The sequence below is a fragment of the Gymnoscopelus microlampas genome (assembly GCF_963454915.1).
Source record: "Gymnoscopelus microlampas genome assembly, chromosome: 8".
NCBI classification, from domain to species: Eukaryota; Metazoa; Chordata; class Actinopteri; order Myctophiformes; family Myctophidae; genus Gymnoscopelus; species Gymnoscopelus microlampas.
Genome location: NC_139945.1, coordinates 38891885 through 38913455, shown reverse-complemented (window position 1 = coordinate 38913455; position 21571 = coordinate 38891885). Strand labels below are relative to the sequence as shown.

The 21571-nt window shown below is 41.0% G+C and overlaps 1 protein-coding gene across 1 annotated transcript in view; it reads right to left on the bottom strand.

The window, feature by feature from the left end:
• LOC311049837 (ATP-dependent DNA/RNA helicase DHX36-like) overlaps positions 1 to 21571 on the bottom strand; it is a 32210-nt gene that overhangs the window by 8093 nt on the left and 2546 nt on the right. Inside the window, exons 4-20 of the mRNA XM_084063716.1 lie at positions 21205 to 21270; positions 19596 to 19794; positions 19399 to 19437; positions 19010 to 19180; positions 18688 to 18767; positions 17462 to 17536; positions 16018 to 16184; positions 15747 to 15828; positions 15138 to 15278; positions 13887 to 13992; positions 10324 to 10411; positions 8804 to 8859; positions 7792 to 7856; positions 4579 to 4722; positions 4057 to 4174; positions 1034 to 1132; positions 660 to 833 (exon numbers count right to left, since the gene is read on the bottom strand). Coding sequence (XP_083919842.1) covers positions 660 to 833; positions 1034 to 1132; positions 4057 to 4174; positions 4579 to 4722; positions 7792 to 7856; positions 8804 to 8859; positions 10324 to 10411; positions 13887 to 13992; positions 15138 to 15278; positions 15747 to 15828; positions 16018 to 16184; positions 17462 to 17536; positions 18688 to 18767; positions 19010 to 19180; positions 19399 to 19437; positions 19596 to 19794; positions 21205 to 21270 — 1870 coding nt within the window. The remainder of the gene's footprint in view (positions 1 to 659; positions 834 to 1033; positions 1133 to 4056; positions 4175 to 4578; positions 4723 to 7791; positions 7857 to 8803; positions 8860 to 10323; positions 10412 to 13886; positions 13993 to 15137; positions 15279 to 15746; positions 15829 to 16017; positions 16185 to 17461; positions 17537 to 18687; positions 18768 to 19009; positions 19181 to 19398; positions 19438 to 19595; positions 19795 to 21204; positions 21271 to 21571) is intronic.

Genomic DNA, 21571 nt, shown 5'->3' with positions numbered 1-21571 from the left:
GTTATTAAGAGAAGTCTGTCAATGGCCTATAGGCCCTGCAAGGATAATTACATACCTTGGGTTGCGTGTCTACAAGAAATACCCTTTGAGAGCATTTATCATGATATTTTCCAATGGAAAGGCTTCACTTTTGGCAAATAGGCATGATGCACTCAGAGTTCCAAGCTGAAGTCAAGTACACTTCAGCTTTGAGCAGTTATTTTCAGTAATCACATAGCAACAGCAAGAGCACCTGGTGACTCGCACATGCGTATTAAGTAATTATTCAGGGTAAGGTTGCACGATTACAGCTAAAATTATTATTTCATCATTTTGCAATATTGTGATCACGATTATTGTAAATTACGATTTTTGGTAGATTATTTTCCCCCATAATTTCTTTAATGCCTTTGTTGCTCCTCTGTGCCACTGCCATATCCTTGGTCTAGGTATATGTTCTTCTGTAATGGTGAGGAGATGAGGGCAACAGTTGTGCAACAGCTGACACAAGCTTGAATAAATTGCCATACATGACTGTGAAACATAAAAAGAATGATTTTTAAATAATCGTGCAGCCTTGATTCAGTGACAGTTAAAAGAAAAGTGTTTTTTGTACATAACAGAAATAAGAAAAAGTATGAAAAGTGAATACGCCTCTCTGTGTGGTCTCTGTGCCCTACCAGAGGTATGAAGAATGGGTCTTTGAAGCTCAGCGAGGCAGCGATGGTGAGGACAGGGTCAAGGCAGCCCAGAAGAGCTCCAAACAGGATCAGTTTGCCGATGTGAGGCTCCACAGGCAGACGAGCCAGGTGGTAGCCCAGTGCGGTCAGATTCTCTGAGCGGTCCAAGGCATTCTACCACAGAGGGTGTGTCACACAAAACACATTCTAAATCCTCATAAAGTCAAAGGGTCATTTAACTCCGAGAGTGTACGAATGGAACCAAATGGACCCGTACGGGTCCATTTGGTTCCATGCGTACACTCTCAGTGTTACAAATGGATAAATGAACTGAGTACTGTGTAGACTGAAAATCAGTCACTCTTCTCACTCACCAGGTCCATGAGGTGTTTGATGGCCAGATTGACGGCTTTTTCAGTGGGAGGATCTAGCGCTTTGCTCAGGAACTCGGCTACTGGCCCCAGCTTCAGGATCTGCAAGATACAGCCACACAACAGTCAAAATCTACCACCTTGATAATGAACGACAGGTGACCCACTCTACCAACGACAAATGTCGATGAAAGCAAAACAAATGTTGTCCCGGGCACTGCCGGAATGAGTAAAGTCCAATACTACTTCTGTACTCCAAAATGTCCACTTCTATTAATAAGCAGAATCATCCACCAAGATATTCAATGATTTCTAAATGAATTATGCCCACTGACCATGTGATTGTCGTTTCTTTACTAAATGAAATGTCAGTAAAATGTTGCGGTCAGATGATCCGATCTCCCTGTTTGCTAGAGTATATACTGTCATGACCCACTCCAATTAACCTATTGGCTGTTGCATTATGATAGTCAGGACTGTGGTTGGGCCTTAGTTAATGACAAGTGCCAGTAATTAAAAGTCATTGACACAGGTGTGGACGCTAGAAGGAGTCTGACAGAGAAAAAGCCGGGCATGGACAAAGTTGCAGAGACACAGAGAAGTGCAGAGTTATAGAACTGGGTTTTGAGTGTGAGGCCACAACGGTTGGACTATTTTGTTCCTATTTTCCCCATAATGTTTTTGTGTTCAGTTAGACGAGGAAGAGAGTGCTGGCCAAGGAATAAACATCATGACGACGCCAAGCGAAGGAAGGCCTGACATGCTAAATGAGTCTTAATCAATCATACCTGGCCAATTAAACTGTGTTTAATTGGAGTGTTGATATCAAATAACACATACAAATGGTATGTCCAGGGTTGTGACAGCCATAACGTGGCTCTCTCTGTATTGTAGTATCATGTGTGCAGTTGCTAACCATGATATCTTTGAACCCACATTGTGCATACAATACGTAATGAAATAGAACTAGGGCTGGGACTTTAACTGATTAATTCCGATGAATTAATTACAGACAAATTAACGTGTTAAAAACATTAACGCATTTTAATTGCGCTTCGTTTTCTCACTGGACGAGTTTCAGGTGTACCGATCATACCGGTGCACCAACCAACAGACAACAAACCCCAGTGCACGCAATGGGAGAAATATTTGCTTGGCCGAGTGGATGGGAAATTTTGATTAAAAAAACTCTTTGATGGAAGCATGGATAAAAACACGGTTGTGCAGATTGCAAGAATTTGCATATCACCTCAATGCTAAACATGCTTCAGCTAGCGTAGAAAGCCAGAGCTAACGTTAACGTAGCCGCGGATAAGGATAATGTTCAGTGGTTAACGTTAGTCCGACTCCTAGGGTGCGTTCGGAAATACAGCACTGAGCGCACTGGCCAATACAAACTAATAGGCGAGTGCACTCCGGTTTAGTATGTTGTTCTGGTGACTTAATAGAAATGGTCTGTGAAGAAAAAAATCTGTTGCAATTACTTTCACTTTGAGCTCCAAAATGAGCTAGTTTGCCTGGACTAAACAGAGCGTTTTGTTTTTGTTAGTCTGGTTTGTTCAGACAGGATATTTGACAATGAGGTCAATCAAGACATATTTATTTTTATTTCTCCTAATTAAAAAATGGTTGCGCTTTACGGTAAAACTTGGACTGATCTGTTGGTCTGTTTAGTACAACCTTGATAAAGAAAACTATATTTTGTTATGTGTGTGTGATTTGTGAGTGACATTTGATTAATTTTGATTGACTAATTACAAAGCGTCTAATTAATTAGATAATTTGTTTTAATCGAGTCCCAACCCTAAAAAAAACACCTATTTTGAAGTGTGCACGATATCCATTCTTTAAATGATCAGACACTCTGGAAGCATTTACAGTATTGTGTCAAAGACCCCCCTTGTTGATATGGCCATCTCCACCTCCATAATTATTGCCAGTATTGCCAAGGCAACACAACCTTTCAAGCTAGTTTTGATTGCATTGATATTGATTGTGCTTAAAACCTTGAAGAATCATGAGCGTTACTACACACCTGCTGTGCATTGAGCTAATAGATCAATACTGTTTGTGGTAGAGATGCAACAGGCAGAGGAGATGGGAAGTAGCAGTAATGGCATAGGCCAAGTTATTATAACATCTTGCCTCCATTAATGTAAGACATGCAATGTAGTGTGAGTCAAAAGAGGGAGCATGTTCGCTAAAGTGTCGGCCTATCTACAGCTCTTAAGGGCTGATTCATGCATTAATCCGCCTCTCACCCGCTATGTTCATGATTTATACTGCACACATGTGCACACACCCACAGATGTACACACTGATGCATCATGCAAACGCACACACACACACACACACACACACACACACACACTAACCACTTAAGCTCTATTTTATACTTCGTCATATTATAAATCGAGGATCTACAAGCTTACAATGCGTTGTGAACTTCTACTATTTTCACATTGGAAAATGTCGCTTCACTTATATTGACATGTCCAAAATAGGGATGTCAGGTTGAAAGTGGTTATCGGTGTAAATACTAGTAGTCATTTGAGAGAATTTTGGTTTAACGTTCCCTTATAACAAATGATGAAACAGGTCTGAGAAGTGTGGAAATAAAAGATAGAAACGTGAGGAGAAAAGAAGAAGCCAGCAACCAGGAGAGAAAAGAGCTAGAACAGGGAGAAGCCCTCAACAAAGTCCATAATTCATAAGTACAGCACTGTCCTTGTTAAAAATTGTGTTTTAAGTTATAATGGGTTTGTATGGGAGGGGGCGTGTCTGATAAAATTAATATCTAAATACTGAATCAAGCAACTTAAAAAATGTCTAGGAGGCTCACAAAAGCCTGAGTAGACGATAAAATGACCCACATATTTTTTTAAAGTGAAACATCCCTTTAATAATCCTCCTGCACTCAAAAAAAACCCCACAACAATGCTGCCCCCATCTCAACTCCTACCCCACACACACACACACACACACACACACACACACACACACACACACACACACACACACACAACCTTGATCTGCAAGCAGAGCTCCTCCAGTGGTGTTCGCATGATCTCTGGGAGTTGATAGGAATCCAGTAGGCTGGCCCTGAGATTGTTGTATAGGTGATAGCACTTTCCTGGACACACCCTGGGTTTACAGGCAGAGAAACAAAAAAGGGGAGAGATTGAGTGTGTGTGTGTGTGTGTGTGTGTGTGTGTGTGTGTGTGTGTGTGTGTGTGTGTGTGTGTGTGTGTGTGTGTGTGTGTGTGTGTGTGTGTGTGTGTGTGTGTGTGAGAGAGAGATATGTGAGGGCCTGTGACATTGGTGTAATTTGAAATCAATGGGATGAAACCACGCACAGTTAGCTGTGCCTGCTAATTAGGCTGTGCTGTGTATTGATGTCCATGTTAACGATAACGAGAGAGCGAAAATGTGGGGGGGGGGGGGGGGGGGGGTGTATGGGTGGAGCGAAAGAGGGACACTGTGGGACTGGACACGAGATAAAATGACAAAGGATGGAGGGAGCAGTCTCCCTGCCAACACACACACACCTGCCAGCACGCCCTTTCCTCTGCTTGGCATTAGCCAGGCTGACCCACTCGGCTGCCATGGTGCTGATGTTGTTATCAGTGTCATAGTTGGTCTCTTTGATCTTCCCTCCATCTATCACAAACACCACATCATCGATGGTGATGCTATGAGAGAGAGAGAGAGAGAGAGAGAGAGAGATAGAGAGAGAGAGCAAGAAAGAGAGAGAAAGATGAGAGAGAAGAGACAAAGGTAATGCAAGCTTTTCAGCCTTATTTTTTAAGTGGTGCATTGGAGGGTTTAATGGCTATATTTAGTTGTGTGCATCATGGAAATGCACATGGTTGCAGAAGTCTAGACGGTACTCTAATACAGTCATCGTACTCCACCTTTTTTATTTCATGGAAGGAGCCCCAGTTTGATAAGCATTAGGCCACAACCCCCCATTTAGTCCAACACTGATATTCTCACAAATTGGTACCACCTAAGGTGACCGTAAAGTTTTTGTATTTTTGTCTTCCTACATGTCTCTAGTTTATATTTTGGTATGATAACCCTTCCAATCTTGTAGCTTAATGGCAGTTATCACTACCTACCCCTAAAGGAAAATGTGATGTATGTGAATATTCTTTTCTAAGGACAAACTGCTACAAGCTGTAGTTGTAATAGCTGAGAGGGAATATGTAAAACATCATAAAGATTGTGCAATTAGTGACAAGTTTTAGATTTTTGTTGAGGGTGTAAGGTTTTCAAAAACCACCGCATACAAGTTGGGCTGGCCCACTAGTGGCCGGTATGCATGCAGAAACTCCAATATTAGACGGATCAGTATGGTTGAACACCAAATAATTGATACAAATGTATTTTTTCAATGGATTATGTTACTATTGGGCATGCTAAATAGCATACTAACAATCTAGGAAATTTTAAATATCGGAAAGGCGCCATTTTCAAGATGGTGTCCACGACGGCTGCCGGGAGCTTAAAATGGCTATATCTCAATTACTATTCAACATAAAAAGGTGGTTTTGATGTCTAACCCTAGGGTTTAGGACTCAAGGAATACAACTGAATCTGTGAAATGAAATTAACCTTTCTTACTTTTATGTTGTTATTGAAAATGAACATTATAACTCAAATTGAATATAGTCAAGTAAAGGTAAATGTTTTTGGAAGCATATTTCTATTACTAACCACAAAGTCGTCAAGTAATCTAGTAAGCCAGGTTAACCATGCAGCCCATTATGCAGTAAGCACTTGTGTTATGCAGTCACTATTTATCATCATTCTCTGACTCCTCTGGAAGAAACTATTATGGAATCGTCACATTCCTAAAGTTGACACAGTCCATAGACAAGTAGTGCAATTCATAGAAGTTGTGTCCAAAGACCAGCTGATGGCAGTTTCAAAGTGTATACCATGGACCATTTAAAATAAATCCTCAGACATATCAAGTGTTCTCAGGGGATATTCATCCATGCTGTGACTAGTTGTGACACAACTTCTCAGATTTTTGGTGTTTGCAAAAAGACTGCTTTCCATAAGCTTGTAAAAGTTGACACTCCTTCGGTCAAGGGTGGTCATAGCTGAATGGGTAGGGAGTCCCCCTGGGAAACTTATGGTCCCAGGTTTGATTCCTGGCCCCAGCTATGTGTTAAGTTGTCCATGAGCAAGACACTTACCCCTTAACCCCTAACTGATCCCCAGAACCAGTCCCGGGTGAAGCTGAAATCAATAATGAATGCTGCTCCAGAAGCATTCATTCAAGATCATTCATTGTATCTTCTGCACTGCTTACAAGACACTCTGCTGCTTTTGTAGAAGATATGGACAACTATTTAGCCTACTACTGTCTGTGGACTGTGTCAACTTGAGGAATGTCTCAATTCCACATAAAAAAGGAGTCAGAGGATGATGATGAATAGTGATTGTAGTCTGTATAAAGTTCCTATAATGGACTTGTACCTGCTTACTGGATTACTTGACAACAGTGAGGTTATTTAAGTAATTTTGTAAGTAATAGATATATCTTATCTTACTTCCCCCTTTCTAAGTTGAATGGTAATATAACCAATATAAGCTCCATTGTGGACGGCATCTTGAAAATGACGCCTTTCCGGAATTTACATTTTCCTAGATTGTTAGTATGCTATTTAGCATGCCCAATAGTAACATAATATATTGAAAAAAATATGTTTGTATCAATTATTTGGGCGTTCAACCATACTGACCCGTCTAATATTGGAGTTTCTGCATAACCGACCACTAGTGGGCCAGCCCAACTTGTATGCAGTGGTTTTTGAAAACCTTACACCCTCAACAAAAAACGAATTAACTAATTGCACAATCTTTATGATGTTTTACATATTCACCCTTAGCTATTACAACTACAGCTTGTAGCAGTTTGTCCTAGCTAATCTCGCAAACCATTGGGCCGATCCGCACCAAATTTCTTGTGCACATTGCCAGTATGTCACAGACGTATCTCCACCATATCTAGCTGTAATTGTATTTATCATGTAATTATTTCCACAAATGTGTTCAAATATGCAAATTATCTCATTAAATATGCACAATACCATTTCCTCAGCAGAAATGGATTCTACTGGTAAAATCACCTTAGGGCCAACTGTTTATAAGACCATTGCTTTCCAAAAAGTATTGTCTAGAAGTCATATAAATGATTCACATACATCACATTTTCCTATAGGGGTAGGTAGTGATAACTGCCATTAAGCTACAAGATTGGAAGGGTTATCATACCAAAATATAAACTAGAGACATGTAGGAATACAGAAATACAAAAACTTTACGGTCACCTTAGGTGGTACCAAAATCTGACTTGCCCCTGGACTAATTAAATGTTTGTCTTCTCTGTGACACCTATCTACAGTACACTTTAAAATCCTCAGTGTTAATTTAAAGGCGTATTAAACAATTCTGGTCATATTAACGTTTACTCAGGGCTTTGAATGCACCCCAGACAGTTTACGTTGCTTCATACAATATTGATTTGATCACCTTCCTACTAAAAAAATGTCTGGGGTGGAAACAAAGACCTGCGTAGACATTAAAGTGAAATAAGATTCTACAAATGGAGTAGACTCAAGGACTCTTATTATCAAAGATTGTGAGCCAAACACACAAAATCGGCTTTGTGCTGTCGGCATCAAAGAATCGAAACATTGTGACAAAAAAACTAATTGCGTGTGTGACACGCACACACGCACACAAACCTTGTCTCAGCTATATTGGTTGCAATCACGATCTTCCTTACTCCAGGAGGAGGCCTCTTAAACACCTGCAGAGAGGGAGATTACTTATTGGGATTGAAACAGAGGTTGTAGATCGATTTTTGGCGAGCAACACCATCTTATGACGGGGTATAGATTAAGCGTAAGGGTGACATCACACAGATTCAGCAAATTTGCATCTCCTGCCTCGCATGGAGTTCAACATTGGTGAACTTTGATGTGGGCTTGGCCTCGGCACGAAATGGCTACTCCCATGCATTTGCGCATGTGTGACCGTTCCTAAGCCTGGACTCACACATGTGCTTCAGACACGTCAGACACGGCAGCTTCTCCGTTCAATTCCAGTGTCCCGTTGCGGCGCATTAATGGCTTTAATGGCTATATTTAGTTGGAGGAGGATGGAAATGCACAATGGTTGCAGAAGTCTGGACGGTACTCTAATACATAATGGCGTTAATGGCTTGACCTGGCGCCAACCAATAGGACAGAAGCGTTGTGCGTTGACCCCCCTCGGCAGCAATTTCACTTATAGTTTTCTTCCAGTGAGCCAACACTCCAACATAAGTCAAACAAACTACACACCGTAAAACCGGCACTCATGCCGGCGTTGCCCACCACCCGCAAGACATTTGAAACGTTGTTGAAATGGACACGTCTGATGCATAGGCTTGCATTTCAGATGCATTGGCTGAAGCGCATGTGTGAGTCCAGCCTAAGGGCAAAGGAGGAGAGGTGAGAGAGGTCAAGCAGGGGATAGATAGAGGGAAAGAGCAATGGAGAGAAAAAGTACAAAAGTATGCTTTGCTGTATGACTGTTGCACAAAGATTATTTTCCGGAAAAAGTTAGTTTTGTCAAGCGACATGGACGTAGCCGTAAGATGGATATACCGTAGGCAGTGAAGAAGAGGAATGCAGAGAGACAGAACGAGGCAGATAAGGAGGTATATGAGGAGAGGAAACTGAGAAATAAATGCATAGCAAAAGTGATACTGACCTGAGTCTGGTTAGCCGTAGGCATCAGAGAGTGCAGTGGAATGATAACAAACCGATCTGAAAAAACATTTATAACTATGCCGTTAAAACGCTCGGAAACATCACTTGCAACCATGTAAGACATGCGTGGGTGCTTGTTTTCATATGAATAATTCTAACACTGAGAAAAACAATTACAAGGACAAATGATTCGACACTCTTAAAGGAGTAGTTCACCCAAAACATTACTCATTTTCTATCAATTACGCACCCCATCATGAAGCCTTGAATTCATGATTGTTTTGTGTGGACGGACGTTTGTGGCTCGACTCATTCAAACAGATTTTCTCTGAAACTGAACTAAGCGTATATGCTGTATCATTAACTTATCAATATCATTAGCACTTACTGCTCCTTTTCTTTAAGGTGAAAACGTTCTGCTCATTCTCCAACTATTTCATGGGACAATGGATATACAGGGAGGATAGATTCGCATTTTATCAATTTAAAATGATGATTAACATGATGAAAAGTTGGATTACTTTGTGGATGCGCAAGGCTCATGCGGTGAGTATAATACAGTAGGCTACTCGAACAGAAATTACAGGCTTCCATGTTTTTCTAATCTATAACTAGCGAACGGGGGTTCGCGATGTATTTCATTTTTTTCGCGGAAGCATAGTGAAAGCCTCCGTGTTTAGCAACGATCGGGGGATCGATCATACTGGAGATAAATATTCTGTGACTAGTTGAAAAGGTAAGGAAAAAGAAAAAGAGCTGGCAGTGGCTGATTTATCTATTTATTTACTCAGGCAGTGAATGAGTTATATACGAAAGATATACCAAAATAATCTAATTACAGATAACCTTGTGCCCATGGCCAAAACACCCTGCAGTGCAGTAGTAATCTTTATCATTTCTCAAACGATTTAAGTATGCACAGGTTATGTGTTTGTTGTTGAAAAATGACATCAAGCCATAGGCTATTTTTAGCACCATAGTAGCCGTCTGTCGGTGACTCTCAGGTGCATTCCGGGGACCCCCAGGGGTCTTTGGGGGGGTACCAGGGGGTCCCAAGCTAAATGTGTTAATATAGCGTCACAATAATTTGAACCTTTTATACTTTGGCTATTCAAAAATAGCAGATCTACAAGCTCATAGCGCGGCACTCGGTGCCGCGCTATGAGCTTGTAGATCTGCTATTTTTGAAAAATCTTGAAAATGTGTGCAAACCTTTGAATATATATATTTTTTTTTTAAGCGAACATTCGTAACTCAAATCTTTGCTTCCGGGGGGTCCCTGGAACAAGATATTTGAGATGGGGGCCCGCGGCCAAATACATATCATTTTGGGGGTCCTTGACATGAAAACGTTTGAGAACCACTGTTCTAACCGACTGATCTACCAACTTCATCGAATGCCAGTCTGTAGTAATGTGTAGTAGTCTGTTTGGTGGGGGAGCCAGCTTTACAGCTCAAAAACAGTACAGCAACTAAAGGGAGTCGTCAGTGATGTGTGTGCACATGCTTCTTTGCCTGTACCTGATCTGAACATCTGCTGAGCCATTAGCAGGTCATTGAGCTTGCTGATGTTGTCCCAACCAGGCAGGAACACCAAGATGGCTCCTTCCTGACAAATGGCGACATTACACAGCGGTTACTTGGCAGGGCACGCGCTCTGCGTTGGCACAGCGAGCGACAAACAGAAGGAACCAAACATCAAACATTAAACGGTCATTAGTCGCAACGAGGAACCAAAGTCATCATGTTGTTCTAGCTGAGCCACGGCGGACGCCGGCTGGGGACGGGGGACGGGGGACGGGGGGGGGGGGGTTGACTTGTCCTCACTCCCCCATGTCCACAGTAATATTAAATAATGGTATGATCACAAATTATTTCAGCGAATCATAATTATTTTACATAATCGTTGGACAAAATATTTACCCAAATGGATCCGCGAGGATCCATTTTTAATGATCACTGAGGATTTCAATGTGTGAGCCTATGTTTTCCATGTGTGTGAGTTAGCCTATGTTTTCCATGTGTGTGAGTTGGCCTTTGTTTTCCATGTGTGTGAGTTAGCCTATGTTTTCCATGTGTGTGAGTGCGGGGGATTCTTTCAGCAGGAACAAAGGGACAATTATTTTACTGGAAGGCACAAAGTCACACGAGCTATGTGAGAACACATAATGCTGGCTAATAGGCCTGGAGGCATTGGAGATATTACTGCACTGTCAAATGCTCACTGTTCATTTAACTGTGAGGGTGAACCAAATGGACATTCTCAGAGTTAAATGAACACTCAGGATTTTACTGTGTGTCCATTTTGCTGGCGTGTCAGTCAAATAAACAAGGATAGGAGGCAGATATGACATCACGCAAGCTTCTTTCACCGTCTTAAGAACATTGTATACAAAATACCATATGTAGCCTAATGACAATGTCTGCTTAAACTTCCATACGTAATATTTGCTTCAGCCTTAACTAATATATTTCATTATGGGTATTCTGTTTTACTTCACCATAGAATTGAATTCTAAAGATAAATTGTTCTCAGGGGCGATATTAGGCAGGTTTAAAATAGCTCACTCTTTACAAATAGATAAAAAAGGCCTTCATTTCCTGAGAGGAGAGGAATGGAAAGGAAGGACTGATGAGATAAAAGAATAGCTCCTGGGCTCTGTTCTCTCCTGCCTTTGAACTCGTCACACTGTTGTACAACAGAGTAAAAATGATGCATTACTCACACCTATATGTCGTTACATTGTTACCACAGCAACTAATGCATATAGTTTGACAATGTCTAAATACACAAATCCGATCACTTGCAAATAACAGTGTGGACAGTCAGTCCAAAAGATCGTATTTGAAAAACCAATCAGATTTGACTAGGGTTGGGTATCGATTGGGTTTTATCCGATACCGGTGCTAAACCGGTATTTTTAAAACTGTGCCAGAACCGAAACTTTTCAATACATTTTTTTTTTACTATTGGGGGACACTTGGTTTCATTCTGAGAGCCTGCTGCTAGTGCTACCTTACTTGATTGTAGATCAGCCTAAATCATCACACAAGTTACACAGCACTACAATATGCTACCTATTTGGTACTATACTACAATACGGTATCTATAGTATCGGACGTGGTGGTACCGGTTCTAGTATGGTGCCGGTTCTAAGCACTCAACCCTAGATTTGACTGTAATCTGAGCAAAGCCTTAGCTACAGTATAATATGCCCACAAGAAACACACACTGCCATATTGCAACAACTCTCTTTTGATTAACAGCAAATAAAAAGTAACAGACCAGGATGCTACACTGCACACCCAGGTACCCGTTGTCACATACGCGCAAGACGCTGCAGCTGCACACAATTACACAAACACACAGGAGTTGTGCCCAACAGACGTTAATTAAAGCCTGCCATAATATCGTCACCCTAGGTGTGTAATCACAGACCGCTGCATCTTAATAAACCAATCATTATGGTTGCAGCGCTGGCAGATGGCCAACGGCCGCAGATCAGAAAGCCATCACAGCCAATCTGCCACTTTGTTCTCCAGCTGTCTGACAAGCGCGACGCCCAAGTCAGTTGGGCGACTGACCGTCTCAGGCTCTCACAGGCTGATGGGAGATACGGCTTCACATGGAAGGGATAATTATTCTGTCCATCTCTGTTAGTCACTCCTCATTAAGAGAAAACTCTCTCGCTCTGTCTCAAGACACCTTTACAGACAGACGCACTTTTTGCAAACTTTTGGGGGACATTGTATTGAATTCTTTTCATTCCATCCCCTTACTTAACTTTAACCAATCTATCTAACCATAACAATTACATGCATAAATGTCACCCTTACCCTAACGTGATGAAACTGTTGTAAAAACAATTAGGGGATAACACCGCTACAGGGGAGACGTAAAAAGCGGTAGCTCTTATTTGTAGGTAGGGAGGGACCTTATAGGTCCAATACAGTTCACTGCATCTGGAGTGTATGGTTTCTCCTTGTATTGCAGTATATTATTGGCATTTTATTTCAAATACAATTGGACTTCCTTCATACAGAGGGCTTAAAAAAACTATAACACTGGGCATTGTTTGAAAACTAAGTATTGGAAATGAACTAGAGATGGAAAGAGATAACAGAACGGAAAAACGTTGCAAGCACATCTGTTCCTTCCAGCACTGATTGGTGCAGATCTCCTGCCAGTGTCATTTCCTGTGATGTTTCATCAACCCATCTCTCCGTCTCTCTTCCAGCTCTCCAGTCCCATCTGCTCTACCTTTCTTTTCCTTTCAATCATTTAACTCTCTTAAAAAAAAAAGTATGTGTGCATATATAGTTTGTTATACTTTGACTCCATCAACGCACCTGTCGCAGATAAATTATAGTCAGGTGTGCAAAAGACTTTAGATTACCTATTTGTATTGTATTCAAATGTCCTTTTATAATGTGTTTATTTTGCGCTGTGTCTTTCTACACAACTAAACTTGCCTTGCCTATTGCATTTTATTCACTGGATCTCTTTCCTTGCTCTCTTTCTCTCCGTTTACGAAGGATAAGATCAACACATTCCCACCCCAATGACCCCATGGCATCACTTTGACCAAGTGGCAGTATTTGAAGAGTTGGGAGTGGACAATTGATGCCATGTCGTGAGAATGCAACACCTTGGGCATAGTGCAGACCATGTAGTAGACCCAACTCTGATTTTTCTCAACGGAGGAATAAACGGACAGCCTGCAGTGATGACCAGCAGAGGCTGCTAAAAATTGTTATTTGTGGACCGCATTGTATTACTTTAAGTAAAACGTTAAGTGGAAATCAGCCCTGAAGAATACATCTACTTCATACAAATCTAAAATATCTCATGGCCTGTTGTGTTTTAAGGCTTAATCTATACTTTGTCACACTATTTTTGAAGATGCTTTTCCTTGAAAATATGCATTTGTAACTGAGCGACACAGTCGTGCAAAGTACAAATGAAGCCTTAAACCTACACTTCCAGGGTGAAACTCACTTCCTCGGTTACAATAATAATCTTACGGGTGAAACTGACTTCCTCATTGGTTACAATATGGATAATCTTATTGGGTGAAACTCACTTCATCCTTGGTTACAATATGGATAATCAGGGCCAGGATCAGTTCCAGGTCAATGTTGTCATCATTGTCCAACATCTCAAGCACCTCAATGGTGTTGTCCGAGTACCTGCCAATCACAGTAGACCAGTCATTTTCTCACTTTAAGTGAAAATGGCCATTTTGTCAAAACATTCAGTCATCACATACAGTATGCATACGGTAATCTCAGATGTTCCTCTTAATGACATTCAACCTGGCGTCCCTATTTTAGGCATGTCATGAAAGTCATACTGAATACGTTTTTTCAAATAAACAACAAATATTTTTAATATTAATCCTTCACTGGTATATTTCTCAGAATAACCATTCCATAATATGAATGTGTTTTTGACAACTTCTCTAAACACTACTCACTCACTTAGTTTGATGACACAGGCATCAGAAATGTATAACCTCAGAAATAGGACTTTGTAGAATTATTTTTGGAGCGCTACGTTTGTGTTATTTTTTCAAACTGAATTCTGGGAATCACAGATCCAGCACACAGCAGAGCAGATGTGTCACCAAAAGATGGACTTTAATTAGAGGCGTCAATTGTCAAAAATCTATAATGAAAGTAGCAAAAATGGCAGAGCTCGCAATGCGATGCATTATGAGCTTGTAGATTGGCTATTTTCACTATTCGTCGTACAACAAAGTATGTAAATGGGGCTTAACCCATTCAATCCGGGAACGCATCTGTGTCATTTTAGATTTTTAGCTAGAACCATTGTTTTAGACTTTGGCTATTCAAAAATAGCAGGGGGGGTAAATATTTTGAGATGGGGGTCGGCGGCCAAATACATATCATTTTGGGGGTCCTTGACATGAAAATGTTTGAGCACCACTGACACAGCAACATGCTATATAGAAACCTGTCATCTGTAGCAGTGGTTTCTCAACCAGTTTTCTGGATCACTTGAAAATCTTGAAAGCATTCGTGGCCCACCCATCTGACCACTTATAACACGGCAGCCATTCGGCTGGTCAGATGGGTGGGTCACATGCATTTTATTTTAATGATCAATCAGTCGCTTGTGTTCCACCTAGTATACCTCAAGTTCTTATGTATTGGCATCAATTCAATTGGGATCATTATATAATATTATGCCAATTATTTGGGGCTCACTTGCAATTACCTCGTGGCCCACCAGTGGCCCCGGGCCCCACAGGTTGAGAACCATCGATCTACCACCTTCGTAACACACTGTCGTTGTTCCCGTTTCCACCCACCTGTCTCTTAACGTGCGTACAAAGCAGGGCCAGCTCTCCTTATATTCAGCCTCTTTCTGCTCCTTCTCCTGGCGGGACTGGCGCCCCTGCATGAACTTCTTCTTCCACGAGGGCCGTCTGTCCTGCTTCTGGGGACGGTACCTGGGAGACAGAGGTCACACCCTGATGGTAAATGTGAGTAAAGCCTGGCCCATATATCAGTCTGGCCCATATATGGACCTCGGTATCAGCAACTATGTTTCCTCATGTGTGCCAATTTTAACAGCTTCCAACCTGCTGTCCCTATTTTGGGAATCAACATTTTTGAAAAAGACAATAGCAGATCTATCAGCATCTTTTTTAATGTAAATGAATAGGTCTTATGTGGTTAAATAAAGTTATGTTTACTTTTATTTATTTCGGCTGTTTATAGGTGGGATTTGGGTACATGTTTGTTTGTCATGTCAAGTTATGTTGATCAAAGTAGCTTTTTATTTTATAAACATTGCCTGTTGTATCCATTCCTGTGAATTTAATAAAAGATCTTGGAAAGAAAGAAAATTGTGCGTTTTTGGATAAAATATTGGACAAAACATTGGTAATTGGAGGGCTGCAGACTGGTGAGGGTACCTGGTCATCTCCAGCACATCCTCCAGGAGGTACTCCTTCACTGGGAAAGTCAACCCTGGGATGTGGATCATTGGACAGTGGTCTGGGAGGGAGAAGAAGAATAGTGATACTTGGGATATGGGTTAAATGCAGAGGACATATTTCACCGTATGTGCAAATATACAGAGACAAATACCCCACACAGAGTGGGGACCAAATTATTATTATTTGATTGCATGCCATCATTCAATCGCTTCATTTCCGTGCCCTAAGAGCGTGACATTGTGCGTACCAAAGTACTTGGAGAACTTTTCAGCATTGAGCGTGGCGCTCATGAGGATGACCTTGAGGTCCTGTCGGATCGCCAGCAGGTCTTTCACGATGGTAATGAGAACGTCAGACTGGAGGTTCCTCTCATGGATCTCATCCAGAACAAGGTGGCTGATAGTGGACAACAATCTGACACAAGGAAGGAGGGGTTAGTGTCCAAATATACTCTAAATGTAGTGCAAGCAAGCCTTAGCATCGCCCTCCAGCCAATTTGATCTTCTGGCTTTAAACCCCTTTATTTCCACCCCAAAGTCATTAAACCTCATTTGTTTGACAATGCTAGTGCTGCAGCCCCACTTCCTTCCAGCAGATCACCGGAGCGTACCGGCGAGATTTCTGATTGAATAAATTCACAAATAAACTATTATTTTTTCTATTCAAGTAAGGTAGGCGTGTCAGCAGAGAGAATAGTACATGACCAAGAACCATTTCAGGGGGAGCTTTGCACTCAAAATGCTTTTTTGTCGAAATTGGACTATTACAGTGCCTCTGGAATCAATCGATAGCAACACAGGTTGGCATAGGAAACCCTTACAAAACAGTGGTCTACTGAGGATTTTGTCAGTCTAGTTCTATAATGACAATAATGGCAGAAGAAATCACAGAGGGAAAAAATTACAGTTGTTTCTATCTCCATTGGTTTTCTTTTATAAAAGTGTATGAATGTGCGTACGTGCGTGCGTGCGTGCGTGTGTGCTTCTAACATAGGACACACCAGTTCACTGGAACAGAATGTCAAAGTGGGGACTTTGTGGGAACTTGATGTCCCTAATTTGGTTTCAGTAGATTCATAAGGTAAGGGTAAGATTGGCTATGGTTAGGGTAAGGCTAGGGTATGGATTATGGAATGCAAGTCAAAGCAATGTACTGAAAAGCAAGCAAAACCAGTGTGTGTGTCTGTAGGCGTGCTTGCTTGCGTGTTCACACCTTCCTGTGGCTATAGGGACCTTTTAAAAATGTCTTCCTCAGTGGGAAAAGACAGTAAGATAGAGGGAGAGAAAACAGAGAGAGGAAAACATAAATTGCATATTGTTGCTGTCGGGCAGAAAGCTTGTATCTCTTTTTTTTTCTTCCCTGTACGTAAATGAATGGCCTACTTTTGTGTGATACTACAGTCTCACACAAAAGTAGCAAAATAGAAGATATACAAGCCAACAAGGTGTAAGCTTATGATCTTTTTTTAAGTGAAAGTTGTTCAGTCTGTCTGTGGAGTTTATAAATGTTGAACCAAATCAAAAGTGCTTGTGACTAAGTAACTACATTGGAACTATTGGAACACATTTTCTGAAAAGTAACAGACAGTTTTTTGAGACAGTGTTTCCACCCGACAGCAACGATATGCTGGTGGGGTAAGAAAGATGGACATGGCAAATCATGATGAAGAGGAGGAAGAGGAGGCCACTCACGGATCTGAGCGTAGCCACTGAAGAATAATGCCCGTTGTACAGTACAGCACTGAACCCTGTTTCCGTGGTAACCGGCTGAGGAAGAGAGAGAAATGGAGAGATGTGATATAAATGCAGGCTGAAGTTGAGCTGTTTATTCAGCTCATTCAAACAATATAAAAGACATCTACATCTCAACAACAAATCAGATGGGTGCTTGATCCCAAATTATCTCGTCAAATTGAAACGGTAAACATTTGCACACCAAGTAGCTCCTGTTAGAAGGATATTTCATATGCAAGAAAGTGACGTTTTGAGACTCTTCCTCAGACTGTTTATGCAGCTGAGCTCACCACAAAGTAACTCAACCAATTTTTCTTCAGTTGCACATTTGTGTTCGTTTGATGACTAAATTTGTCAACTGTATTTATAGACCCTTTCTTCTACCTGACATAACTCTCCTCGATTATGGACATCTTTTTCAATACTCTTCTGTGCTTTTGCTCTTTTTATTATACTCGCCAGGACGGAGCGGCCAAAGGCAACGGATTATGTTTTAGCTCCTGTGAGTCCGTCTGTCTGTCTGTCACTGAACAGCTAATTCTCTGTTTCTCTCTTTCCATGTACCCAATCACTGATGATCACTCCTTTCGTTTAGTAATATCTCGTTTAGTCTCGAGTAGCCAGACAACTATTCCACGATCTCCGAATGCTTTATAGAGTCTGGAACTACACCTCCAAAATATATTTTAAAATATCTTTACATTTTATGTTTTAATTTCCATTTCGGCTAAGCAGCAAGGTATATATGTTTAGATGATTTTGATTTATATTAGGATACATTTGAGCAACTGTTAAGACGAAACGGAAGTGGGGAATAGTCATTTTTTAAATACTTTGTTTCTATATTGAATGAATTATTTCTTGACAAAGATATAATCCTTCACAACAACCTGTCTATATAGCCCAATAGCCAGTAGCCAATGGGACATCAGCATTAGAATGTTCTGTACTCAAGCTCACCAACCTGAAAAGGCAGGTCTCTGTACGTGGTAAACACAGTATTACATTTGTTGATTAAATCAACTAATTGATTTTTAGGAAGTTTACATTCTTATGAGACAATTAGTCGACTAAGAACTTCTTTAGTCGAGGATAGCCCTAGACCAGAGACTTGGTAGAACTTACATTTACTTCCATAGACACAAAATAACGCTGGCTTTCGGAAAAGATGTGGAAACTCTTACCTCTGCAGGCGGATCTGATAACCACAAGAGTTTCCATTGCCGACTGTTTCTGCCCTTTCTGCTGCTACGCGCTCCGCTACCTAAAAGTATGCACAAACACACACAAACAACTTGAAAGACAACCCTTCCCATCATGTGCTGTGTATGACTGAGGCAGACGTGCCTTGTGAGTGCCCCAACAGGGACAAGCACGGCCCTTTATGGATGATATCAGGACCATACGCAGTAAAATCCATCCCGTAACATTTTTACACTCTCCGAATTAAATTGACCCTCGGGGATTGTACCGTGTACAAAGCACAAACAGGGACAGGGGACGTACAGAGATGGCGCTTATCCGTCGGGGCTGAGTGCAGACCACCCTGCAGAGGGAGCCCATCCCACGGTTGATGTAGTCATCAAGGATGAACTGGGTGACCTGCGTGGTCTTCCCGCAGCCTGTCTCCCCACTCACCACCAGGACCCGGTTAGAGTTGATCAGTTCTACCAGTTCCTACCCAGGGATGGAAGCGTGTGAGGAACAGTGGAAGGGTTAACACAGACAAAGAGCATAAAAGGGAAGGAAAATAGAAAATACGTTAGATAGGGCTCAGACATGAATTACAAGTGAGAAAAACCTCGAACTGTATAGAGATATAATTGACAATACAGCTGTTTTACAAGTTCCTGATGAGAATAAATAATTACGTATTATCCCAACTCAAATCTCACCTCTTTCTTGCTGTAGGACGGCAGTCTTTCCCTGAATTTCTGTGAACACATTTTGGTAAAATTAACGTAAATTGTTTATTTGGCCAAAAACTAAAGGCACTAAGTGATTTCACTAGAGTATATTGCTGAATATATAGTAGTCTGTCTCAAGATGTTGCCAAATCTGTATCCAAGTTGATGTTTATTGTTAGTCTTACCAGCATCTCCCGGTACTTGGAGTCTCCTGTCTTGCTGTTTAGATCTTTCTTTAAATAGTCATCCTGTGTATTGTTTCTGACCACTTCCTGAAACAGGTAGTCCATATCCTTGTCCCTTCCTCTGACTTTCTCTTTCTCCTCCTCTTCTCCATCATCCCACGTGTCTGGAGTTTCGTCTTTGACTGCCGTCTGATCGTAACTGAAAGAAAAGAGGGGAAGACGACCTTTGTCACACTCAGCGTGGACCAATCAGCACCATTGCTGTACCGTATGTCCTCTGTCCCTTCTGAGTGTTAATTTGGTTACATTTGAACAATCTCTGAGTTAAAAATGGATCCACTAACAAACATATTTAACAGTGCTATGTTACTAATGCATAGCTCTCTTTGCTGGCACTCTCAGTCTACTGTAGCATGCATTAGTGATGTATAAAAAACACTGGATGATGAATATCATCATGGAATGTCCACTACGCTATATGTATAGGCTCCAACAGTCTGTAACTAAACATTGCACATAAAGTTCGGAAACTTTCGGGGGGTCCCCAGGTGACAGTAAAGTGACAATTTTAGGACCTTTAAGACCTTTTTAATACCTACAGTAAAAAACAAAAAAGAAAGAAAGAAAAGGAAAAATACCATTACTGCATCAAAAGTAATCAACAAACTACTATAAAAAATTATCAAACATTGGCCAAATTGTCAAATAATATAAGAAAGAGGCAAACATTTTGAAAATAGCTGATCTACAAGCTCACAACAAGGTGTTGTTAGCTTGTAGATCGGCTATTTTCACAATATTTATCTGTGGAACCGAGTCAAACTAAACGTAATGCCTCAACTCCTACAATTCCAGGTGATTGTCAGGGTGGGGGGTCCCCAGTTCAAATATGATTATTTTGGGGGGTCACGGCCTGAAAAGGTTGAGATCCACTGCTATAGGGAGACAAAGAGCCCCCCAGGCATCCCATTTATCCCCAAGCATCTGGGGTAGGAAGTCCAAAACAAGAGTCAATAGCATCCCCAGAATAAGCTGTTTAGCGTTGGCAGAGGAGATTTGTCAAATTTGTCATCCCACAAATGCCTGTTCGCTACAAATGGAGCACCATTTAACAGGGGAATAAACAGGCTTTTCAACGGTATAAAAGTGATTGCCAAGAAGCATTGTAACAGATAAATTATCTACCAAACACTAATAATTTCCAAAACTTTTGTGCTGTGTAACATATTGTTATATGCCCATATTCCCCTCCCTGACAGCAGAGATGTGTGGCAGGGTCTTGTAATAGGTCATATTTGTTTGTTAGCCAGATCAAGATAAGAATAGAGAGCACAGTGTCTGAAACTCAAATGGAGGAATGATCAAAGAGATTATTAACACAACGTTAAAGATTGTGTGCTATATCACTATGACAGTATTGAAGATGCTTATCTGCAGGTATTGCTATGTGTGTCTATGTGTGATTCACCTGTAGCTAAACAATCCAGATAGATAAGGATATCTATCTGGATTATAGATAATAGGGCTGGGCTAGATTCCGTCAACATCAATACAGATGTTTCTAGAGATCAGTGAAATGCCATTGCTCCCACTATGGTGACTACGTTACCCTTGTGCCTCTGGTTCCTCTTTAATCTTCTGTTCTTCCTCTTCAGGTGCCTCACCATCAAAGTAACTGCACACATGGCCACAGACATGTTAATGAGAGTAGAATTAAACTGTTAATCGAATAATTGATTAGCCAATCGACAGAAAAGTGTATGAATTAATTACATTTTAGTAATCAAATAATCGGTTTAGTGATGTATCATGTAAAATAAATGATGTGCTATTTACAGATTCACCAAAAGGTAAATGCTTGTCTTTGTTAAACAAAATAAAATTACATTTTCTTTTTTTACTGCTGGGTAAACAATAACACACTCAATAATTTTCTATTTACAGCTTTGTCCATATATCGTACATAGACCATTTTC